The following is a 26,079-nucleotide window of genomic DNA, read 5'->3' as shown; positions in this document are numbered from 1 at the left end:
AGCAACTGTTGATTTCTGAACAAATAATTATAAATGGTTGTCAGGTATACTAACAACGGTTGCATATTAAATGTTCAGTTCATTCTAGTTTCCAAATCTAATAAGACATCCTTGTTTAATGACATTTTGTCATATTTAGTCACTTTACTAAACTGCCTAAGGATTCCTTTGTTAAGTCTCTCCATTCCATATACATATGTGGTCTCCACTATAATTCAGACACACTAATCCACCGTCTTCAGCTAGAACTTTTACTATAGTTACAACTGGTTTTCCTCCCTCTGTGGTTTTTTTGGAGAGGATGGGGTGGGAGGATTGTTCTGTTAGAAAATACTGAAAAAACCTGGACTGGATCACTGACGGAAGAACCAAGCGGCACTTGGAGGAGGTCTTGGAATGTTGAGGCTTTATTTCACACCGGCGGGCTTGGAGGGAAGTAATCTCCCCAAAGTCTGAGCCCCGAACAAAGGCAAAGAGAACAATATATATCTTTCTGCTTCCGTATCTGTAACATTCCTTCGTGCACAGCAAGTGAGCAGGCAAGGGGGAAGGAGTTTAGGGAGTGAACCTTGGGAACCGCTGCTCTGCAGAGCGGGAAACCAAGGGAGTGTTTCTTTGTTGTTTGTTTTGAGGAGGGGGGTGAGATAGGGGAGCCTTGCTGTCCTTGTAAATCTTTCCCTATCAGTTCCATTCTATCCCAGACACTGTATAAATCGATTCCCCAAAAATTTAATGACTATTTGCAAAACGCAGAAGGTGGCCTGCCTTAACCCTGCTCTTTTAAAATTTTTCAATATACCTTTTCCATTATTAAGCCTTTGCTTGCATAGTTCCTCCTACCAGAATTTCCTTCAAACTTCTATTGTCTTGCTTGCTTTTAAGACTGAAAGAAATCGCCTTAAGGCTCTGATACTTTTCCTTTCTTTGCACTCTCATTTAAGATGGTATTTGCATTATGCAACTTTGCCGTTCGCATCACCAAAACCAGATCAGAACCACTTTGAGGGCAAGACGTCAACCTGTATCCGTTATTTTAAAAGTACTCTGAATCAAAGGCACATAGCAACTGGTTATTGGAGTCCTATTTGACACACAGGATTACATATTGCATGACCCCTTCCTCCAAGTCTTAACATCTTAATGTTTTAAGCATAATGGGAGATGTGAAAAAACCTAACATATCTTGAATTCAGTTGAAACCACGTATGACAGAATATCCAACTAAATCAAATAAAACTAAACTTTGTACGGAGAACACAGGACCCGTATTTGCTATGCAGTATGACGCTATCAGCAGCTAGGATGACGTACACAAACTACACACGTTAAAGTACATACACATGTATCATACTGGGGTTTACCTAAGAACTTCTAGAACAAAATTCCTTAGCAATGTTCCTGAGAGGCAGATCAAGTTATGTTCTGTAACGCTGGTCTGTTAGAAAACGAAAACTAATCCAATAAACTTTTGGGAAATGCTCTTTAGTGTCGGGTTCCGCAAGCTTTACCGGTGCCCACAGCTCACGAGGTTTCTTTACCATCAGTGCTGCCTGCGCCGCTTACCACGCTGCCCACGTGTTTCTGAAACACGTGCTCGCTCACGGGGTCACCTCGCCTCCTGTGACGCACTTAAAGCGGCCCTCCTCTCATCCATGACATCCCCAAAGTGCCTGATTATTTTCTTTTATTTATAGAGAGCTGGTCTCAATCTACAAAGAAAGAGAAAGAACTTACGTTTCCTGTTTTTCATTTCTAAGCTTTTCCTCCCCTTTACGAGCAATCTTAGGCACTACATTTTCCTTATTGGTCGGGCGTTTTCCTGGGCAGCCCCCTGCTCAGTCTGGGTCTTTCCGGACAGTAGGCGCTGAGCTGTGCGTCACTGCCTTCCGCCGCCTTCCCGGGCTGCTCCAGCCAAACTCGCGTAGTGCCTGCGGCCTCCATGTCTTTTCCCCGGTGTGCCCTGTTGTGGGCTCGGCTCCCGGCGAGGCGCCGGGCTGGACACCGGGCAGCTATCTGCTCTGCCCTTCGCGCCCACAATGGGCCCTTTTCTGGAAGCCTGGGGCGCATTCTTGCCCTTGCCTCAGCCTCCTCCTCTGCATCAGGAGGCTCCAAAGCCCCAAACACGTCCTTGTTCGTGCCGCTGACTGTGAAACCTCAGGGCCCCAGCGCGGATGGGGATGTCGGGGCTGAGCTTACCCGCCCTCTGGACAAGAGTGAGTGGAGGAGCTGGCGAGGGCGGCGGGGATGGTGTCTGCAGGGCCGTGGCGCCCTCCATCAGGAAGCTACACCCTGGAGACCCGTGCACCCCTTGAGCGTTGTCATCTTCCTGTCAGTGTTGGCCTCCCGCACTGGTTTGTGAGCCCTTGAAAGCTTGTGACTGTGTCTTATTGATCATTTAATGTGCTGTCCCTTTCACTGCCCTCTTGAATGGTTTAAACCCTCTTGTAATGGGTCGATTCACCTTTTTGGTTGTTAGGTGGACGACCGCTTTTTCTAGCATCTTTTTACGTTCTTCCCTCGCTGCCCAGAACTAATGTCCCTGAGAAGGGGCAAAGGAGTGGGACAGTGAAAAGCCAGAGGAGGACTTCTTTCAGGATTCTTTGTCATTGACTGGGCACCTACGCCAGCCAGACACTGTAAGGCTGTACGGTGGTTACCAAGAAGAACCAGATGCAGGTCCAGCGCTCCCGAAAATTAAACAGTCTCATGGGGAGGAAGGATATGGATAACCCACTGTAATGCAAGGCAGGACATGATAAGGGGGTCCTCGCTCATGGTGGTAGGCTCCAGAGACATGAGTTGCTTAGCAGTAAGTGGCAGCCCTGCATTCTCCTGAGGGTGGCTCATTCTCTCCCCTGTCCCCTCAATTCAGTTTTCCTCTTAGGTCTTTGTCTCTAGCCTGGACCCCTCTTATTTACCCTGGACCTAGCTGCATGACCTGTGTACATCTAGCTGCCTACAGATATTTCTATTTGGATTTCTTACGTGCACTGACGTTCACATGTCTAAGACAACTTACCGTCCCTCTGCTCCTTCTCCAGGCGCTCAGGTCAAAACTATGCAAATCTGGGCTTTTCCCATCCCTCGCCCCCTGTATCTAATAATCAGAAAGTCCAGCTGACAAGTCTTTTTGATTTTACCTCATAAGTACTTACTGAATTAATTCACTTCCCTCCTCCACTGCGACCGACCTAGCCTAAATTACCAGCTTTTATCTTTTGACAGGACTGTTGAAATATCCTTTCATGTCTCCTTGAACACCTTTGATCTGTCTAATCCATTCTTTACCTACAGTCAAAATGTTCTTTTAGAAAGATCTAATCATGTTGCTTCTCTGCAAAAACTTGTTTAATGTTTTTCCATCGTTCACAGTTTAAAAGTGTCCTCGATCACCAATTTGGACTGTAAGGCCCTGCCTGTTCCTGCCTGGGTGCCTCTCCAGCTTCACTGCATGCCACTCTCCATGTTTCAGCCATGTTGATGACATGTGTACTTTTCTCCAGGGCCTTTTACACATGCTACGTGCCTATAATACCCCTGTGGGTCCTTTTTTTTTAAAAATAGCAATTGTTAATATTTAGTGTTTGCTGGAGATGGGTACCATTCCATGTATGTGACTCATTTCCTAATAACCCTTAAAAAAAAAGAGGTAGACAGTCTATCTCCCTAACAAATACCTATTGAATGTCTACTATGTGCCAGGCACTGTACTAGTTGACTACAAGTAGAAAGATGGTGCATATTTATGATAGTCATACAGCACTTAAGGAACTGGCTTGATTTACAATTCACTTTCCTTTTCTCCATGTCTAATAGATAAAATGAGAATATTGTTCTCTCTGCCTACATCTCTGGATTGGGAAAATTATAATATGTTTGGCAAAGCATTTTGAAAAGTGTAAGTGTAAAGAGATGAACAAATGTAAACTAGTATCATTTGTAATGAACATTTGCTATTGGAAAAATGGAATTAAAAGTTGGTGGGTTGTCACCCTGCAGTAAAATCTATGATGTGTGGAAACTGAGGAAACTATTAACTAACAGCCCAAATAATCTACCCTACCTGTATATTATAGGTTGATGGGAGGATTTAAGTAAGAACTTTTTTTTCTAAGCCCCCCTTTAGTCTGTTAATAACTGGTGTAAAGTTCCTTAGAAACATACCTACTCATAATCAGCTGGCTCTACCAAAGCAGTGTTTTTAAGTATTTGGGGCACTTCGGAATTTTTAACTGTTTGGAAGTTCTAGCAGTGAAGTATAGTTACGTCTGTTGGCAGAGTGGGCCTTCTCTTTCTGGGCAAATTGACTAAGCTGAAAGCTTTGGGTGGAGCAGTGAAGAGGAGGTGGCAGTGGGGCATTGAGATCAGCCATGGGAGTCCTCCAGAGCTTGATGTCCTTCTGGTTTCTGATTCATCACTGGCATGTTTACATCAACAAATAATATTCATGGTGGCTTTTATTAGCAGGTGCGACTCTTAAAGAGGGTGTTAGATTAATTAGACAGGTTGTGGTGTTTTTCTCAGATTTTAGGGATGGCACGTGGGTAGAGGCAGATTGAAATTTAGATTCATAGTGTAGCAAGAGGGTTGAAGCCACTCACCTCCCTATTGGCTGAAATCAGGTCAGAATTTGGGGAAGCTTGCTTGTCAAAACGTCTGGACTGGTATGTTCTGGCATAACATAAAGTACAGAATTAGAATGTAAAGCTTAGGGGGGTCCGATTATGGAGATAGCTATTATATAGGCCATTAGGTGATGCTTTTCTGATCAGAGCACATCTAGCCTCCTGGATGAGAATTATGCTGTTGATTTCAAGAGGACTCTTATGGAAAAGCATTGTAATTTGAAGCAGGAGTATCAGGGGTGTAGGGCCCTCAGTGTTAAGGCTGCTGTCACACCCGTCACCTGAGAGAGGTGCAGAAAGGTCAGAAGCATTTGGCCTGAAGCACCTCTCTGCTGCAGTACTGGCAGTTACAGTAAACCTAGTATCACTTTTTATAGTCCCCTTTGTGAAGATATGAAGGGTTCGCCACGAGTTCCTCTCATTACAAGAACAATATTCCAATACATCTTCATATTCAGTGATGAGGACAGTAATACTAGTTGTAATACTAAAGGGGTAAGAACTAAATGCTGCTAAGTGTTCTTTGTTATGATTATTCAGGATTGATTCTGCTTTTCCTTTTTTGATCCTAGAGGTTTTCTAACCTGTTCTGATCCCTTCTCTCCACCTGCTTTGATTGTGGCTTTGGCCTTTCCAATTCTGTTACGAAGAGGTTGACTTGCATACCTTCCCATCTGCTTCTCCAATCCTCCAGTGGGCATGTAGCTTTGGTGTATTGAGATGGGCTTCTAGTTAATTACTGGTGAGAACACTGAAATGAGTGAATTAAACATTTTTTAAAAATGTTTAAGCAGTCCCAAGCTACAACAATAGTCCCAAGCTGGGGTAATAGTTACTTTGTTGACCATCAGGGTGTAAGTGGAGTGAGTGAAGTGGATCATTATTTTTGCATAAAGGCTCATGTGAGGTATGTTACATTTTAGAAGAGAACCCATTCTGAAGCACCATCTTGAACATTCTGTTTTCTCTTCAAAAGAATATGTAATCATTTAAAACACAATGCAGCTGGCTTAGAGTTTATAGTGGGACTCTTAATTTTAGTAAATGTAGTTGAATTCCAGTATAGCAATATTAAATCCCAGGCTACCATTGCAGGAAACCTGAAAGAAGTTATTACCTGGTTAAAAGTGATTGAGTCATTTCTACTGTAGCTGAAATCCAGAGAATATTTCCTTTAATCATTGTTAATTTTAATGAAAAGCAATTATGACCAAAAATCAGGTCATTCTGTTAAGAACAATGAAACATTTAAAAGCTTAATTTTTATGAAAACAAAAACTATGTTTCCATATACTTCTGTAGTAGATTAGAATTGTTTTTCAGTGCTACAAAGTGTCAGTACAGAGAAACCTTACTTTTTTTGTGTGGGAAGTACTTGTTTTTTAAAACAGCTTTAAAATATAATTTACATGGCATAAAGTTTATCCATTTAAAATGTACAATTAAATGATGTATTTGCAGGGTTGTGCAAGTATCACCATAATCCAATTTTAGAACATTTTCATCACCCCAAAAAGAAATCCAATACCCAGTAGCAGTCACTCGCCATTCCCCCACACCCCACTGCCCAGCCCACAGCAACCAGCAATTCACATTCTGTTTGGACATTTCATATAAGCAGTGTCATACAACATGTGGTCTTTTGTGACTAGTTTCTCACTTAGCATGAGAAACCTTGTACTTTTGAAGCATCTTAAATTGAGTTAAGCATCATGATTCTTGCATAACACTGGAGTGTTAGTTAACAGAAAATGGGTCAATTCTAAATAAATGTGGTTCCTTCAGTTTGTATCAGGTTTATAAGTCAGCAGAATTTCCCTAAGCAATTTCATGTGCTTTTTTTCCAATCTTTTATTTGTAACTGACTTTTCCACTACTGATAAAAATAAACTGTTGTATTTGTACCTGCTTGGTACAAAGCAACAGAAACCCAGAAATATCAGGAGAGCTGCCTGTGATAGGACATATGTATGTATGTATCTCATATTGATTGTGGGCAAATCTTGTAGCTAAACTAGCAGTTTTGAAATTACCTCCTTCTGCAAAACACAGTTTTGTTAATGGGATGCTTTAATCAGGCATAATTTCTTCAATGTATTGTGTATATTATAGCCTCATGAAAATGCAGTTGGTACTTCTGTGGGAGGTAAAAATAGGCCACATGGCCTTTCTGTGTTTTTTGGACAAAGACTGTCCTCAGTTTTGGCTTGCCTTCCCAGAAATGCAGTGTGTGTAGCTGGATCAGTAAGATATTTGTCTCTGCAGATTAAATGCAGTAGTATTTTAACATGCACAGTGTTTATACAGTCTGAGCTTGAGTAATTTAATATATTTTCACCCATGAAATTATTGATTCATAGTAGTATGTTACTTCAGCAGGCATCTGTTTCAGCCTTCCCTACAGCACTGTCATTTATTTGTCTGCCATTATCCTTGAAGTTCAGTTATCTAAGCTTTGCTTGAATACTTCCAGTAACAAGGTGCTGGCATTTTTATGAGGCAACCCCTTTTCACTTTTCTAATTGTTAGGAACTTCTTGTGTAAATTCTACTGAAACTGCTTCCCTCACCTCCCACTGACTTTAGTTTTGCCCTCTAGAATAAAATATGTGTAATCTGGTCTCCCAAAATTCATCTTCAAACTAAAGATCATCCCTGGCTGCTTTAGTCATTCCTATAAAAGCATGGTGATCCAGTCTTGGTTGTCTTCTTCCTGGATACCTTCCAACTGCTCACTATTAGGTGTTCAGAATGGTTGTTAAACTGCACTAAACATAGGTTTCTAAAAGTGGCCTGATGGAGGTTAGGGGCAATGTCTAATCCTGAAGCACCTTGCTTATTCTGCATTATAACAGAAATACTACATTGTTTAACTTCATAATTTTTCTGGATACTCCATTGAACTATTCAGCCATAAAGAGCTTGTGATCTTCTAGAACCTTCCAGTTCTCATAATGCTCAGTGATCTGCTATGTGGAGTGTTAGGACTTCAGTTTCTTTTGCTTTTTGGGCATTTCTCTCTCTGGAAAACAGAAGTTACACAAACATTAAATTGTGGTATCTTTCTTCCAGATGAAGTAAAGAAGATCTTAGACAAGTTTTACAAGAGGAAAGAAATTCAGAAACTGGGTGCTGATTATGGACTTGATGGTAAGGCTTGTAACATTTCCACTAGAGATATTTTATTACTTTTAGATTAAACTTTGTATTGAGTGGGGCCTTATGTAGCCTGGACATAAGAACATAGTTGTCATGTGGAGGATGTCCCTGATCTTTGCTTCTTTCTGGGCAGAAGATTGGCAAGATGCACCTGGTGTGCCAGACACATGGCACAGGAGCTGTGTGTTCAGCGTTCCTTCATGTCGTGCTAAGATGTCAGTTTTAGCCAGATCATAATAAACAGCTGTACTACCAAAAAAAAGAGATACTTTGATGAGTTAGGTGTGATGTAATTTTTTTTTTAATGAGAAATGAAATGAAAACTAAGGCCTACCTATTTTGATTGTGTGTTTCCTGCAGCTCGTCTCTTCCACCAAGCTTTCATAAGCTTCCGAAATTACATCGTGCAATCTCATTCCCTGGATGTGGACATTCACATTATTTTGAATGATATTTGTTTCAGTGCAGGCAAGTGATTACTTTTTAAAATCCTGTTGAGCGTACTTTCTATTTCTATCATACTTCATGTTTATTTTTCTAGATAGGGCTTATTTGTTTTAGAGGAACCCCTATTAACATCCTCTGTGCTTTCCTAAAAGGCTTTCTAGGCCCTTTTGCTTTTATAGTGGGTCTCTGACTAGTTATTAAATCACTCCTGTCCTAGCCTGGAGGAAGACTGGGGCCTTGGCTTATCACCATCTTCTCTCCACTGTGTATTAATACAGACCACAGTGAAACATACTCTCACACAAGGTAGGGTCCATCTCTTACTGCTGCTGGCTTCTTGCTTACTCATGTCAGGACAAAGCTCTTGCTATAAAAGAAAAATATGTAAGAACATCAGTATTTTGTTTACATAAGTGGTTTGGCTTTATGTTTATTTTTTAAATTATTGGACTGTTAGATCTTTACCTGAGGTAGATCCTGAGTACAAAGCAGAATAGGACAGGGCCCTACTTTCCTCAGAGCCACTAAACTGGAGACTTCTTGCTGAGGAATCAGTTCATTTTCATGTTTTGTCTCTTAGTGGTTTCCAGTATAAAAAATGTTTCCACCTGTATTTCTCTTCAGTAAACACAGGCCTTCTCTCTAAAATGTATTTCCAGGTTCTTTATTTTTAATTTAACTTGGATCAACGCTGATCTTTACCTGTATTGGAGGAGTAGAACACGGTGGTTGGCATTCAATTTGCTGTTTATTTGTTTGTTTGTTTTTGAGGAATTTGTAAGTGAAATTAGGAGGAAAATGTTAGACAAAGCAAGACCTCAGAAAAGGATAGAGTTCCTTCCTCCAGAGTTTTTCTCCTCATCTTGGCAATGTCCCCCTACCTCAGCTGACTCAGAGAAAAGGTTTCACTCATTCTGTTATGGATAACATGTAGATTGCCCATGTTAACACTGTGTTTTATTTTTCAGCTCATGTGGATGATTTATTTCCATTTTTCTTGAGACATGCGAAACAGATATTTCCTATGTTGGAATGTAAGGATGATCTACGTAAAATCAGTGACTTAAGAATACCACCTAACTGGTTAGTTTCTTCATTTGTGGATTTGAAACTATCTGTCTTGTTTTGGGAAATTAGTGATAATTATTATTTTTTATTGTATGTGGGCTGATAAATCATAAGAAGTCTAGATTGTATTGTTTTCCCTAGAAAAATAGGCAGTTAGTATTAGCAGGCAATTAATTGGTGTCTCTTCTTGATCCTGACCAAGCTTGGTTTTAAGCTTTATTAGGGCAGAAATAGAGTAGCCCTAACTTCAGGGTATTGTCCTTACAATTCATGTGTGGCCTTTCTGGTGTCTCATCTGAGTGCCAGGGCTGTTAATGAGCACTTTACCCTGCTGTGCTTGGAACTCCAATATGTCCTAGCACTTTGCTACTTGAGACTTCTGCTCAAGCCCTCAGCAAGCTGTTTGCTGCCAGTCCCTGTCCATCTTCAGCCCAACGCTTGGCCAAGGACTCACAGGGGACTCCCATACCAACTTTGAGGGTCCCCCCTCCAGCGCACCCTTTCTTTTGTTCCACAGTCTGCCCTTTGGATTCCAGCTGATTCAGCAACTCTGAATTTTATCTCTTTTGCCCAGCTCGGTGGGACTATCATACTTTGCTTGGGTTCCACCTGTCTGGGGGTGCAGTAGGGCTCATCTCAAGCATTCCTTCTTTCAGAGCTTATAGCCCTACACCACCTGTTGTCCGTGTCCTCAAGCAGCTGCTACATGTATTTTGTATAGTTGTGTTACTTGTTTATGGTGGGAGGCCAAGTCCAGTACCATTCATCACAGCCAGAGGCAGAAGACTCAGTCTTTACTGTATATGTTGAAATTCAGAAGGCCGGGAATATTTGCTTACAGAGTCATGTTTAGAGCTATGGAAATGATGTGAGCATATCTGTGGAGCTGATAGCAGTTAGTTATTTTAAGTAACTCCTGAGGAAAAGGAATTCGTACAGTGGCCAAAGTATCCAAGATAATAACTTGCCTTTGGATTTTTCTGTCCTCTAGGTTAGTAAATGCCATTCTTGGAAAACAGTCATTGTTTTAGCATGGATATAAAGCTTGTCACTTAGTTTAGTTTTTCAAAGATGCCATTTTATGAATGTTAAGAGGATGTTTCATTGAAATTTGTTTTTTATTGATACCTTTGCCAGGATAGATTTTGAGGTTAATGGGATTAAGCTGTTTACCTACTCATGTTTTAGGTACCCAGAAGCCAGAGCCATACAGCGGAAGATAATATTCCATTCAGGCCCCACAAACAGTGGAAAGACTTACCATGCAATCCAGAAATACTTGTCAGCAGGATCTGGAGTGTATTGTGGCCCTTTAAAATTACTGGCACATGAAATCTTCGAAAAGAGTAATGCTGCTGTCAGTATATTACCAAATATTTACTCTTTTTTTTATTAATTTTGGGGAGAGGAAAAGTGATGGGAGGGGGTGGAAGGGCATATATAGTAATTTACTATTAAAAAAAAATTGCCATACTTAATTGCATCTAAGAAGCCATCAACTGTAAGATGCACCGTTATTTTATGTACACCTGAGCAATAAAAAGATGCTGCCAGCTGAACTCTGACATGCCATTGATTGTTAAGATGTATCCTGATGTTAGAGGTAATGAAATGTGAAAAAATGTATGTGTTAGATTGAATGAAATACAGTATTACAGAATATTTCACATATACAGAGATATGCAGATACATATAACATACAAATAACTTAAATGCACTACCAAACTCCTATCATATTCTAACATTTTACTATACTTGCTTTATTTACTTTTTTAAGAAATAAAATAATACTCATACAGTTGAAACTCCCTCTAAATCCCTCTGCCTCCTCAGAGTTAATCTGCTGTGTTACGATGTTTACCTTTTTAGATTAGACACCCGATGCTATCAACAGGAACTGATGATAAAGACTGAAGCTGCCTTTTCAAACCTGAAAAGAACTGAATGCTCTGTAATCTGAGGCATCATTTCACTAAAGGCACCACATTTTGGTTCATTGTTTTATGATGATTTTATAATGTGAGATTAACCAGTGTTGGTAGATAATTTGCATTCTCTATTTTGTTCTAAATAATTTGTTATATATATACATGATGCCTCCTTACCCATAAATATTTCCTCAGAACAAAGACTTTATTTTCCATAACCACATGATATTCATCTAAAGCAGGATGTTCAGTAATGGTAGAATACTGTTACCTAATTCACAGTTCATACTCACATTTAGCCAATTGTCTGTCCAGTAATACTGCCACTCCCCACACCCTTTAGGATTCTCTCTAGGGTTCCATACTATATTTTATCATCGTGTGTGTCTAGTTTCCATTAATCTTGGACAATTCCTCAGTTTTTTTTTGTCTTTCACACCTTTACATTTTGGAAGTCTACAGGTCTGTTGTGTTGTAAACCATTACTTAGTTTGGATGTAGCTGACGTTTCCTCATGATTAGTTTCAGGCCCATAGAGAGACCAGCTGTCTCAGTTTGTCTGGACTTTCCCATATTTATCACCAAAAATCATCCATTCTAAGGAACCTTTCAGTCCTGGGCAAACCGGGGTCGTTGGTCACTCTTAATACACCATATGTTGATGTTAGTTCTTCTCAAGGAATTATAATAGGATATCTCTACATTCTTAAATTTTATTTAAATATTCTTCTTGAATATAAAAACAATTCATTTTATCTTAATCAAATGAAATAGTACAGAAATACACAAAGTTAACAAGGGAAACTGCTACAATTTCTTATGCTTTTGTTACCTGAGCATTTAGCTGATTTAAGATGTTTCCATGTTTATGTAGGTTATGTGAGGGAGTGGGTTTTAGTTTTAATAAAATTTTTTTAAAGGATTGGGAATATCTTGTTTCAGCTTTTAGACAAATAAAAAAATTTGATGGTAATGGATAGACTATTCCATTAAACATCCAAAATTTCTTTTTGCTCTTGTTTTCAAGGTGGAAATAATGCCAGGTTTCCTTTTGTCATCCTAGGGTATACCGTGTGACTTGGTAACAGGTGAAGAGCGTGTGACAGTAGAGCCAGATGGGAAACAGGCTGCCCATGTTGCCTGTACAGTTGAGATGTGTAATGTTACAACTCCTTGTATGTATATGCCATTTTAAAAACTTCATAGTTGAGTATTTTTTTTATTTTAAAATACAAATGAACATATGAATATATGTTTTATTATGAAAAAAACTTTTAAACTGAGGCAAAGACAATAGTACAATAAATACCCAGTACCTACTACCACTAATAAATGCCATCTCTGTCATGTTTGCTTTTTATGTTCTTTCCCTTTTTGTCTTAAAAGAAAATGTTAGCAAGTATGAAGTTTCATTTCTACCACTTCCCAGTTCAATTCCTGTCCCCTCTTTTGATCCCAACTGCTATCAGTTACTTGGTATATATCTTTCCTGTCTTTTTTTGTATCACTGATACATATTACCTATCAATACTATAGATGGTGTTTTAAAACTACATGATTATCATATTGTATAGTTGTTCCACAACTTGCTTTTTATTCTATCCATCATGGTTTTAGATTTAGTCTTGTTTTATATATATGTATCATAAATATGTATATCAAGTTTATTCATTTAAACTGATATATAGTACTTCAAATTATGACTAAAATTTTCATTCCCTTATTAAAAGATATTTAAGTTTTTAAAGTTTTTACTATTATATTACAGCATTGCAATGGACTTCTGCTTAAGTAGCTTTAAAAATATTTTAAATGAAAATTAACTTTTTCCTTATTATGTAAGCAATCATATCTTCATTAAAGAAAATATAAAATAAACACAAAGAAAAAAACATACATAATTTCCTAGTCCCACCCACCCAGAATCAACAAGTGTTAACTCTGTGGTGTGTATCTTCCAGACTTTTTCTGTTTGTATTTATATTGTATATACATGTATTTATGTGTGCATTGTGGGTGTGTATATTAAATAAAATAGGAGTTATATATTATGTACAATTTAGTAGCATTTTTCATTTTAATAATCTGAGTAAAGGGACAGTTTTAAAAAATTTATTATAAAGTAATACATTGTAAAAATTCAAATAGCATAAAAGTTTATAAATCAAAATTCCCTCTTCACCTCTTTTCTAATCTTGTTTATATATAACCAGATACAATCAGTTATTTTTAATTTGATAGTTCTTCATTATAAAATCAGCTTTCTTTTGCTCCCTAGATATCATTGTGGACATATTGAATTTTTTTTAATGTGCTCTCCTCAACTCCTTGGTGTTTTGGGAAGAAAATTAAAATTTAATTTATGTGATTTAAAGAGAATAAAATAATATGGTTATTTTTTTGTCATTTTGGCATTAGAAAATAAAATGAGACACTAATTTTTGCTATAATGATGAGCTCAAAACCCCTAAGAATGAGTATAGGTGGAGCTCAGGGAATTACATTTTCTATTCCATATGCTACTACTGATACCTGTCTGTGTCCTGTGATAGAGATATGGAGATGCTTCATTTACTGTAGGGCTATCTACTCCTTGTTCCTGTAAGCATAGGTACTTTTCTTCTTTTGCCACCCAAAGTGTGGTGTGTTACCATAGATACTGTAGGTGTGTTGGTTCTTATTAGGCAGATTCTCCAGGCTACCTCTGAGATTGCAGAAAATAGGACAAATGAGCCTGTGCAATTTGGGAGGCAGTACAGTAGAGTGGCTAAGGGTATGGGCTTTGGAGCTAGATGACTTGGGTTTGAATTTCTTATTTTTAGATCTTATATTTACTAACTGCACATACTGTGTAACCTTGGGTCAGTGACTGAACTTCTCTGGGCCTCAGTTTTTTTTTTTTAAGGTAGAGGTAATACATCGTATGTTTAAATGAGTTATAATTGCAGAGCACTTAGAACAAGCATGCCAGAAAAGAAGCAGTGAGTGAGTGGTGATGATGATTATAGTGGTGATGAAAGCTTGAAATTTGGTGTTGTAATTTGCTTTATGTAAATAGATTGTATTGCTCATGATAACTTTTTATTTTAAGATGAAGTGGCTGTGATTGATGAAATTCAGATGATTAAAGATCCAGCCAGAGGATGGGCCTGGACCAGAGCACTTCTAGGTTGGTGGTCTTAAAGCTGTAAGCCCTGTGCTGTGTGACACCTGCACTGAGATGCATTTATCTATCTGCATGGCATTACCAAATAGAGCCAGCTAGTTTCTCTTTTTGACACAAATCAAACAAAAAAGTTAGCCTCCTCTAAATCTTATTTTAACAACGAGAAGTCCATTTTTCCTATTGTAAAATTAGGATAACCATTTAAAGTTAAAATATTCAAGTCCCATCATATTTACACAAGCACTATTTACATTTTGATGTGTTTCATGCCAGTCTTATTGTAAATTTGCTGCTTTGTGACTATATACTTTTTTATCATGCTTCTTTTCAGTTCTGTTGTTTCACATTTTTTTCACACCACATATTAATACTGCATATTCTCCATTGAAGAGCTATACTATAATTTTTTTCCACAGATCTGAACATTTTCCCATTATTAATGCTGCAGTAAAAATATTATGGCCACAGCTATTTATTTATTTTATTATTTCTTCACGATAGGCTCCTGGAAGTAGAGTTCTTGAGGTCCAGGGACATGAATAAACATTTCTGCTGCTTGATATTGAAGTGAATTTTTGGTCAGCATGTTGTAGGACAATTTTCAAGTTTAGAAACAAATAGCTGGACTCTTTTCCAAACAGAGTATACATTGGAACTGAACATGTAAAACAGATGCAAGTGGATCTGCTTAGGGGTAAGGAGCTTGGAGTTTCTTCTACCCTGTAGCCCCCAGCACTGAGGCACCTCAGTGATTCCATGGAGCCTAATTTGAAAAACACAAATAATAGTACTGAGGTTTAGTACTGATCATCAGAATGCCAGGTTCTAGTCCTGGCTGACTTCACCGTCTAGTAGACTTAAAACCTTTACCAAACTGTTAAAAGCCCTGAGATTGATAAAAAATAGAGATAATATTTGCCCACTAGAAAGTGGCAAATTGTTTGTTTTGAGGTATGAATCAGAGATAATATTTATGGAAATGCTTCATAAAGTTGTGAAGTGTAGGTAAGCAAACTTAAAGTATTTTTGCTATGTAAAGTATCGCAAATTTAATTTTATATCTTAAAAAAAATCAAATTTTGCATTTAACAGGGCTCTGTGCTGAAGAAGTCCATTTGTGTGGAGAATCTGCTGCTATTGACCTGGTTACTGAGCTTATGTACACGACTGGGGAGGAAGTGGAGGTACTAGATTATGTTTCATTGTCAAGGTGGTGTAGCAAATAGTGCAGAATACCCAGGCAGTGACATCATAGGCCCCATATAGTGGCACAATCAGAGCTTGGCTAAAAAGAAAGCTTCCTTTCCTGGTAGTTGACTAGATCATACATGTTTGGTTGAAACTCATGATCTGAAGTTCTGACAGAGTAGCCATCACACCCTGTGTCTTCCAAAAGCACAGGAGATTGTTCATATTCTCTTGACAAAACCTTTAGAGTTTGAGCAGATCTCTAGGTTAAATAAACCAGGAATGTCGAAAGTTTGAGGCTCAGGAAAAGTCTGGTTTTCAAAATCTTAGATGTTGGTTGTTAGGGCCTTTGATACACATCTAATTGCAAAAGATAGTTTGTACCCTCCTACACTGCTGGTGGGAATGTAAATTGGTTCAACCATTGTGGAAAGCAATATGGAGGTTCCTCAAAAAGCTCAAAATAGAAATACCATTTGTCCCAGGAATTCCACTTCTAGGAATTTACCCTAAGAATACAGCAGCCCAGTTTGAAAAAGACAGATGCACCCCTATGTTTATCGCAACACTATTTACAATAGCCAAGAAATGGAAGCATCCTAACTGTCCATCAGTAGATGAATGAATAAAGAAGATGTGGTACATATACACAATGGAATATTATTCAGCCATAAGAAGAAAACAAATCCTACTATTTGCAACAACATGGTTGGAGATAGAGGGTATTATGCTCAGTGAAATAAGCTAGGTGGAGAAAGACTAGTACCAAATGATTTCACTCATATGTGCAGTATAAGAACAAAGAAAAAACTGAAGGAACAAAACAGCAGCAGAATCACAGAACCCAAGAATGGACTAACAGTTACCAAAGGGAAAGGGACTGGGGAGGATGGGGGGGAAGGGAGGGATAAGGGGGGAGAAAAAGAAAGGGGGCATTATGATTAGCATGTATAATGTGAGGGGAGGCACGGGGAGAGCTGAGCAACACAGAAGACAAGTAGTGACTCTACAGCATCTTACTACGCTGATGGACAGTGACTGTAATGGGATTTGTTGGGGGGGACTTGGTGAAGGGGGGAGCCTAGTAAACATAATGTTCCTCATGTAATTATAGATTAATGATACCAAAATTTTAAAAAAAACAGAAAAACAAAAAATCAATGTAAAAAAAAAAGACATATGCACCCCCATGTTTATCACAGCACTATTTACAATAGCCAAGACATGGAAGCAACCTAAGTGTCCATCAGCAGATGAATGGATAAAGAAGATGTGGTACATATACGCAATGGAATACTACTCAGCCATAAGAAAGAAAGAAATCCTACCATTTGCAGCAACATGGATGGAGCTGGAGGATATGCTCAGTGAAATAAGCCAGGCATAGAAAGACAAGTACCAAATGATTTCCCTCATTTGTGGAGCATAACACGAAGCAAAAGTGAAGGAATAAAACAGCAACAGACTCAGACTCCAAGAAGGGACTAGCAGTTACCAAAGGAGAGCGGTAGGGGAGGCCGGGTGGGGGGAAAAAAAAGGTAGTTTGTATCCCCTTCTCAAAGTCCTACAGTAGGAAGTAACTGGTTTCCTTTTAATTCTCCATTTTTGTTTTCTTTACCAGAGTTCTATAATGAGATGAAGAAATATTTTAAAATTGGTTCATTACTTTAGTTTTGTGTTTAGCTTTCAGGGGAAGTTAGTGGAAGTTAGTTGTGGAAGGAATTATGGGTTCTAGTCCTGCCTTTGCTCTTACTAGCTTTGTATTCTTAGGCAAATCACAGAAGGCTAGAGTTGGAAAAATCCCCGTCAGGCCTGATCTCTTATTGGGCTCCATTTTATTCTCATAAAATGGAAATAGTTAATAACCCTTCTGAACTTAACTGAGTTGCCATGAAGATCAGATATGTATGAAAGAGCTTTGAAAATTTATGAAACCCTGTGTAACATTTTATTAATTTAGAAATATCAGCAAGAACTGATGGTGACATATCAAAATAAAAGTTTTTCTGTATATTCTCTTGAAAGCATTGAAACTTGTCAGTTTTTAGCCACTCTTGATTGCTTTGCAAGTTTTCACTTAATAGTCACAGAAAGTCAAGTTAGGTGGGTTATTTTATAATACATGTCTTTATTGTAGGTTCGAAACTATAAGAGGCTTACCCCCATTTCTGTGCTGGATCATCCACTAGAATCTTTAGATAACCTTCGGCCTGGGGACTGCATTGTATGTTTTAGCAAGAATGATATTTATTCTGTGAGTCGACAGATTGAAATTCGGGGATTGGAATCGGCTGTTATATATGGCAGTCTTCCACCTGGTAATCATTGTCTTTCATCATGACAGAATGAAATCTCTTATTTTTGCTATTTATGATAAGATGTGTATAGAAAACACAGTAAAATATATGTATTAAGTTGTTTGATATAGTAATTTGTTATAGGTCATATGAAACATATTTCTCTAGTTTATCTTGGTAGGGATAGAAGTATTCAACTATTTATAGCTCTTGTTATTTGCTGCTGTTACTAGACTGTATTTTAAATGTTGAGTTTATGATTTCTTACAGAAATGTCATTAAATTAGAAACTTGGTGATAGTCTTCCAGTTGTAGTCCTGAAATCTGTCAGCAAGTCTTACAATTGAGAAGGCTGGTGTGGAGGGGGATTGTATTGCTCTGTGTGGGGATATTTAAGGGAGTTGTAAAAAAGGATAAGGGACTCTTTGAGGATATAAAGACAGGTTTTATCCATAAAAATGGAGAGTAGGGGTTGTGAGTTTCTAAGATATACTTCATGTGATACAGTAAAAGATTGAGAGCACTGATTTAACATAAACTGTTCATTTTAGGGACCAAACTTGCTCAAGCAAAAAAATTTAATGATCCTGATGACCCATGCAAAATCCTGGTTGCTACAGATGCAATTGGCATGGGACTTAATCTGTAAGTAATTTGTTTTTTATAATCGTGGATCTGTAGTGGGTTAGGTGGCGATTTAAAAAATTTCTGATTGACATTAGAATGACCAAACACTTTGATTTAGGAGAACAGGTATTAAAGTATAGATCAGAGATTTGTCTTGCTTACACCTGTTGACAGAATAAAAAGAGACTATCACTTAGCACTTGGGCTTCTGAGTGCTGCACCCTACCACTGGTGACTTGTTACATTACTTTGTTTTGTTTTCACATTCTCTGTCAACAGGTGCGTGAGTGCCTATTATGCATGTGGGGCTAGTCATTATCTCTAGGGATAACAGTATTAATCCTAAATATTCCTCTCTGTGAAATGAGAGCAACTATACCTTTATGAATCAAATAACTATCCAAAACTGTTAATAGCAGTCAACTTTTGAAAGCAGTTTGAGAACACTTTCAGTGATTTATTTGTAAAAAAGTTATTTTCTATAGCCTTATTGAAGTACAATTTACATACTATACAATCTGACCATTGTAAATGTACACAGTTGTTTAAAAATACTATAAAGGGGAAAGAATTGCTGACAAACATCTTTTCCTTATTTTGTAAACAGTGGGTAAGATTGCATGTAGGCCTAATCTAAAAAGGGAGTGAGCCTTTATGCAGTGATTCAAATACTGGAGGTTTTTTCATACAGCATTCTGTGAGATCACTTTTGTTTCTGTTTCAGGAGCATAAGAAGAATTATTTTTTACTCCCTTATAAAGCCCAGTATCAATGAAAAGGGAGAGAAAGAACTAGAACCAATCACCACCTCTCAAGCCTTGCAGATTGCAGGCAGAGCTGGTAGATTCAGTTCAAGATTTAAAGAAGGAGAGGTTACAGCAATGAATCGTGAAGACCTCAGTTTATTAAAGGAAATTTTGAGTAGGCCTGTGGATCCTGTGAGGGTAAGGTATAATATGCTAATTACCTCTTCTTTGTGGAAGACAGTCATTCCTTTCTCCACCCACCTTCCAGACTCTTGCCTCAGATACTGGAAACGGAAATAAGCAAAAGAAAGTTTTATATCATGCAAATCATGCCAAGAAGGCCCTGCTTTATGCCTTGGGGATGCCTTGGTCAGAGAATGGTATGCAAGGGAAAGGTCCAGATTGAACAAGTTTAGTACGCCTGGTTTTTCTTTGTCCTTTCTGTAGTCTAGGGGTGGGTGCGGAGAGGAGCACAGCTGCCTCAGGTGGGCACACGGCTGTGTCAGAAGACAGAAAAATTGCCAGGAGCTTGAATGTAGAAGAAACCCTTGAGTGGGACAGAAACAACATTAAGCAATACAACTTGAGCCAGTAAGGACAAGGTTAAATTCTGATTAGTGCAGTTAATGAGGCAGCAGTGTATATATGTATTTTAAGCAAACTAACTTAAAAGTTAAACTTGCCCAGAAAATTCACTTGAAGTGGCTCATCTTATTTTTCAGTGACCCTGGGTAAAGGGGAATATAAATAAGATAATTCAAGGAAGAGTTTGTGGAGGAAAGCTGTGGTTGAAATAATTTCTGTAGCTTCTGTTAAGAGTGTGGTTGATAGTGATGCAACCCAATTTCCCTCCTGTGTACCTCATTTCTTATCCACATAGTCTTAATCTTTCTCTTCCTCTCTTTTTTCCCGTTCTCTTTCTCACTCTCTCTTTCTTTTTCTTCCTTATATTTACCTGTGGGCATTTATTAACACTGCAGGATACCATTAAGGAGCTAGCTGACCTCCAGCTTAGACATTCTTTTATGTATGTATCTCACTTTCATTGCCTCAGTTGAAGTGATGGGTTTTCCTCCTTCATTTTGTTTATTGGAGAGAATTGAGACCCCAAAAGGCATTTTTAGTACTCTTATCAAATTATCATAGCTTTTACAAATATAACTAAGATGTAAGTGAAAGATTTACTAATTACTCAGTGGGTATAATTGGTTAGTTTTACTAAATCATCTCATCAACTTTCCTAGTTGGTAATAAATGGCAAAGTCATGATGCTTTTCTCTGTTTTACTCAAATTCTTGTCATTTAACTCTTTTGGTGAGATCTTAGCCTGATGATAGGATTTTATCTTGAAATACTTAAGAAAACTTGTCCTTTAAAAAAGAGCTTAAAATTGTTTTTTTTTTTTTATTAAAAGTCCGCTGGTCTTCATCCAACGGCTGAACAGATTGAAATGTTTGCCTACCATCTCCCTGATACAACACTTTCTAACCTCATTGTAAGTGGGAACTCACTTTTAAATCTCTTTTCTTAAAACGTTGGTATGTTAGATAGTTACTCGTTAACCTTGTAGGCATGAATGGATAGTTTGTTTTGGTGAAGTTGCTATTTATGAAGTTCATCTGAAGAGTGAAAACTTTCTCTCAAAATTTTCTGAGACTTTTTGTCCCTGAGGGATTTTCTCTCTGAGTATTTCAGCTTGGGAAGGTTTTGGGTGAAGTCTATTAGTTTAACGTGGCAATGAATTTAGCAGGCCTTTCTAAAAGTCTGTTATGGATTAAAGAGATTGTCTTTGGTAGATTTGAGTACTTTCTTCATGTCCAGTTAGGCAATCCAGTAACTTAATGTATCTTTTTCCTCCCAGGACATTTTTGTAGATTTTTCACAAGTTGATGGGCAGTATTTTGTCTGCAATATGGATGACTTTAAATTTTCTGCAGAGTTGATTCAACATATTCCATTAAGTCTACGAGTGAGGTATGTTTTCTGCACAGCCCCTATCAACAAAAAACAGCCCTTTGTCTGCTCTTCATTGTTACAGGTAAGCCTTTATCTTTACATTTTGTGTTGTTTCAGGCTGATATATTTTCCCCAAACATTATTTTGTTATCAAATAAAACAATCGAGTATCCTTCAGTATGAGGTACTGTGTACTAAATATAAAAGTGGCTCTTTTTTTCTTACAGATAATTTTTTTGAAAAAAATAATTTTGCTTTGTATTTGGGCTTACATGGTAGCCTTTATGAAGAAGCTAAAACAAAATAATTAAATATAATTTTTTTAAAGGAAAAGGGATCTTTGCCTAATGATACAGTTTGTCCTTACTGATGCTTGATAATATTTTTTGCAAGGGAGAGGGATTAGAGGTTACTAGTGGCAATAGTATTCCATTTTCTTAATTATAAGGCACTGAACCGGGACTGCTGTCTTGTAAGAATTTGGTGCCAAGGTTCCAGGCTCTTTTCTTTTAACTCATTTGGGTAAGGATACAAGCCTCTGACCTCTGAGGAACACAAGGTTCACCCAAACAAGGAGAGCAGGGAAGGTCAGTGAAAGCTGAACTTCCAGCCCCCTGCGATGTTCTCTTACCTCTCTGGGCCCTTGCTTGCCCTGTTGCCTCTGCTTGGAGTGCCCTGCCCACCCCTCCTTAAACCCAGAGGTTACCCCTTCCAATCTTTTCTTGACTTGTAGTTTTGCTGCCATCTTCTCTATAGACCTTACCCTTCTGCATACTAGCTCTGTTCTTAACATACCTATTTCTGTATTTATGTTTTAAATTATTTTAAAATTACATTAATAATACATAAATACATTATCTTTGTACAAAATTAAACATTACAGGTAGGTTCAGTTGGGCTCCCACCCCTAATATCTCAGTCCACTGATAATAACTACTATTAACAGTTAGTATATATCCTTGCAGACTTCCATTATATTTGCCTACACATATGTTTATGTAGAAATTCTAGTTTTGTTGTGTGGGTGTGTTTTCCCATAAATGTTACGATGAATTATTCTGCAACTTGCCTTTTTCCTTTACCCTTAATATGTCTGAGGGGGTGTTTCATGTCCAGGTATTTACCTAGAAAATGAGTTTCTTAGAGCTGGTTTTTGGGAAAGCAAGCTAGCATAACATTGGAGTTTGTGGAATAAAGTCTCAAGTGCTGTAAACTGACCTAAATGGAGCTCGAGTCCACGGCCCTGACCCCATTTATAGCATCCTTCAAACAGCTCTTCTAATGTAGAAGCATTTTACTAAGGAGTCTGGAACAATACATTTGCTTGCGTGTTTTGTTTACAAATTAGAATGTGAAATCCAGAGATTTTTCCTTTTTTCTTCATCTCCCTTATTACTCTTCTGTAAAAGAGCTCAATCTCATTGATGGCCTCTGATGCCCCTTAGTTGGTTTGAAATGGCTCCATGGGGCTCCTTTAGGGCTGGTTGCTGGGTGGAGGTTTCTGAGTTGATAGGCATGTCTCCCTCCCCACCTCTGGGTAGCCATACTTAGCTCTTTCACATACTGGGCTTCCACTAGTTGGTTGTGGCCAGATATACTAAAGCCACTGCCTTTTTAAGAGAACTTGTGTTTGGCATGTTGTGCTTTGCAGATGAGTGTGGTCATATATCCGTCCTTGGCTATCCTACTTGACATTTATTAAATTGAGCAGAATGCACCAGACTGAATGTAATAAAATCATTACAGTATCTAATCACAATTGTTTTAAAACAGCCCTGCCTGAGGTACTGACCTTACTTAACTTAAACATTTAGAGATAATTTTCCTTACTTAGAAAATGGACCATTTGAAATCAGCTTATTCTTGAAGCTAAAGATTTTAAGCCCTTACTTGAAAGGTCTGATATAGTAATGTGTTCCTGTCTCCTGTAGTATATTGCAATGTATAATAATGCCTAGCATTGTCCGGGGAGCAGCATGGTTTTCAAAGCACATTCTCTAACAGTGTCTTGCTGTTCACGAAGGAGGTATGGTGGTCTTTTGGAATTGATGAGGAAGCTGAAGTACAGAATGGTGACCTGCCAAAGCCACCCAGCTAGTAAAGAGGCAGGAGTTAATCAGGGAAGAGAGTCTCTTTACTAGTTTGACTCATGACCAACCTTGTGCCAAGCCTGGTCAGAGAGTTTCTTTATAATAAGGGAGGACATTAACATATACAAAAATTAAGCTCATATTTTGAGGTCACAGGACTGTTACATGAAGGGATAAAAATGAGAGTCTTGAGGTTCAGTCTTCCCGGACCTTAGAACATTAAATGTTCATACAAGTTAACAGACTTAGGGCCTGGAAAGTGAGTTCTTATACAAGGTCTGATGCACTGGTTTTGGAAAAAGAAGGAAATCATTCCTCTACCTTTTTAAAAGTATTTTTTTTTAAGTAGTAAATGTCCTTAAAAATGTAGAAAAGTATAAAGAAGGAAAGAAACTGCCTGCTATTGAAACACAACTGCAGAGAGCATTTTATTGAGCTTGCTTTTTTCCCCCCTAATAACAGACTTAAGTAAGTTCTGATTCTTTTACCAAACTCTTTCCTTATGTTTCTCTCAGTTTGCTAGGCAGTATAGCAGGAATGAGCCCCTGACCTTTGCATGGTTACGCCGATATATTAAATGGCCATTATTTCCACCTAAGAATATTAAAGACCTCATGGATCTTGAAGCTGTCCATGATGTTTTGGATCTTTACCTGTGGCTAAGGTACCAAATTTTTACTTTATGTGCTCTTATGTTTCTAAATAAATAATAGGGCAAATCAAAGGTTTTAAGAATGGTCTTTCTGCTTTCTCAAATTGGGCATGTATTTGTAGGGTGCTCTGTATTATGTTTATTGTCCATTAAGGCAGTTGAGCTTGGTTTATACCCATTCCAAAAATGGCTTAAGGGTTTCCTATGATTCTGGTTAAGATAGATAGGTGTGAAGGTCTACTAGATCCTTCCTGTGTAAATGGTGGTCCCTGGACCAAAAGCATTGGGATCACCTGGGAGCTTGTTAGAAATAAGATATCAGGACCACCCCAGACTTAATCAAATTCTGCATTTTAACATGATCCCCAGGCGATTCATTTGCACATCAGCATTTGAGAGGTACTGCTGTGGGTCAGTGATTCTTAAAGAAGGGGCATGTTCACTAGAGGAACATATTGGAATCACTTAAGATATAGTGATGACCCACCTTCTTAATGACATACTCCTCAAGTGTGCTGGGGCAGAAATAAAGGTGGAGCAAAGGCCCTGGACAGGGTTTGCAAAAACAACTTTTGGAGTTAATCAGTGTCAAGAACTTGTCATTGAGATTAGATGAGAGCTGCTGCTGTAACATATGTTTTTTCCCCCAGCTACCGGTTTATAGATATGTTTCCAGATGCCAGCCTTATTCGAGACCTCCAGAAAGAACTAGATGGCATTATTCAAGAAGGTGTACACAACATCACCAAACTGATTAAAGTTTCAGAGACACATAAACTGTTGAATTTGGAGAGCTTGTCAGCAGAGAGCCGATCCCGTTTGTCAGGAACGTTAAAGAGCCAAGCTAGAAAGGTGCGCAGCACCAAAACTGTGGGGATTAAAGATGCTGAGCCACCCAGCAACTCTCCTAACACAGGAAAGAAATCCCTTGCTTCCAGATTAGTGCAGCAAGGACTCCTCACTGCAGACATGCTGAAAGAGCTAGAGAAAGAGTGGCTGACGCAGCAAGTTGAGCATGGTAAAGAAAGAACAGAATTGGAGGCTTACTCAAAAGGGACAAGAAGAAAGAAGAAGGAACCTGATTCTAATTAGTTTTATTTTATTTTATTTTGCAAATAAAAATCTGTTTTAAAATCCTTTTTTCTTCATATATGTTTACTGCCTACTATAGTATTGTGGCTATCTTATACTGGTTTTTGCCCCCAAAAATTAATCTTTAAAGATTAATTGCTGTTTGTTTTAACATTTTAGAAATTCAGAATGTCTTGGAGATTTATTTAAAGCTTTATATAATGGCCATTGGTAGTACAACACTAAAACAATGCACTATAAAGAACTTTGCATGGGAATAAAATCAATTTGGTGAATTGTTTCGCTGAGGTCATGGATGGGATTTCTTTGACATCCATTTCTGTCTGTTGTATCCATGTACCAAAGGCTATTCTGGATATTAGAAATAAGTAGTAAGTGAGACAGGGTGTTCCTGCTGCCCTCATGGAATTTGTATTTTGATACAGAGTCAGACTAGAATAAGTTAACAAACAAAATCAGTTCAGTTAGGTCAGAGATAGTTGTCCTAGTTAACTGCTGTATTTGCAGTGTCTGGAATGTAGTAGAAGCACAGTCTTTGTGGAATGAACAGATAAAATTTCAGAGGTGAATGCTAGAAAGAAGTAGTATAAGAGAAGAGAGTGATAAGTGGTGGTCGGCTATTTTAGAGCTGGTGTCTTCGCATGTCCAAAGGCCAGTCTGATGCATTGTAGCCTCTACTTGCTCAACATAATTTTCAGCCCTGGTTAGAGACACCACTAAAAGGAACTTAAGGCCATCGGCTTTGGAATTGGACAGATGTGGGTTCAACTTCTCTCATAATTCCCAGCTCAGTGGTCTCTTTGGGGCTTGTTCTCTACATCTGTAGAAGATGCATAACAATGCCTACTTAAGAGTTGTCCAGGAGGTTAAATGTGATGAGGTGCCATTTCGTACAGGGCCTGGTATATAATAGGAAGTGTTTTATTAAATGAACCTGAAGGTTTGGATTCATTCTGGTATGTGAATTAAGCTCTTAGGCCATTCCAAGAACTGAACTAATTTCTTGAGCAACTGCTAAATTGAGGCTAACTTTAACCTA

The 26,079-nt window shown here is 38.2% G+C and overlaps 1 protein-coding gene across 2 annotated transcripts; it reads left to right on the top strand.

Annotated features, from left to right (window-relative positions):
- Positions 1–1,873: 1,873 nt before the first annotated feature.
- On the top strand, positions 1,874–25,087 carry SUPV3L1 (Suv3 like RNA helicase). 2 transcript variants are annotated; one of them, XM_037002931.2, is made up of 15 exons: positions 1,874–2,213; positions 7,697–7,774; positions 8,144–8,251; positions 9,199–9,313; positions 10,487–10,655; positions 12,290–12,401; positions 14,318–14,395; positions 15,485–15,576; positions 17,718–17,898; positions 18,429–18,522; positions 19,229–19,448; positions 20,665–20,745; positions 21,112–21,288; positions 23,812–23,960; positions 24,599–25,087. In XM_037002931.2, exons 1-15 carry the CDS (start codon positions 1,940–1,942, stop codon positions 25,038–25,040), a joined length of 2,370 nt encoding a protein of 789 aa, XP_036858826.1. In that variant the 5' UTR covers positions 1,874–1,939; the 3' UTR covers positions 25,041–25,087. The 2 variants fall into 2 exon arrangements, with proteins under 2 accessions (XP_036858826.1, XP_036858827.2); XM_037002932.2 differs by lacking the exons at positions 1,874–2,213; positions 7,697–7,774; positions 8,144–8,251; positions 9,199–9,313; positions 10,487–10,655 and adding an exon at positions 15,034–15,086.
- Positions 25,088–26,079: the final 992 nt, after the last annotated feature.

The sequence above is a fragment of the Manis javanica genome, chromosome 7, assembly GCF_040802235.1.
Source record: "Manis javanica isolate MJ-LG chromosome 7, MJ_LKY, whole genome shotgun sequence".
NCBI classification, from domain to species: domain Eukaryota; kingdom Metazoa; phylum Chordata; class Mammalia; order Pholidota; family Manidae; genus Manis; species Manis javanica.
The sequence above is the reverse complement of the archived record's forward strand: the minus strand, read 5'-3'. Positions and strand labels throughout refer to the sequence as shown.

What these genes read in the sequence shown, in the direction of transcription:
- SUPV3L1 (XM_037002931.2), top strand. Translation starts at nt 1,940, where the DNA reads ATGTCTTTTCCCCGGTGTGCCCTGTTGTGGGCTCGGCTCCCGGCGAGG. An exon ending in TGCTGATTATGGACTTGATG is followed by an intron (nt 7,775 to 8,143) that starts GTAAGGCTTGTA and finishes TGTTTCCTGCAG; the next exon opens with CTCGTCTCTTCCACCAAGCT. An exon ending in ATTGGCATGGGACTTAATCT is followed by an intron (nt 18,523 to 19,228) that starts GTAAGTAATTTG and finishes TTTCTGTTTCAG; the next exon opens with GAGCATAAGAAGAATTATTT.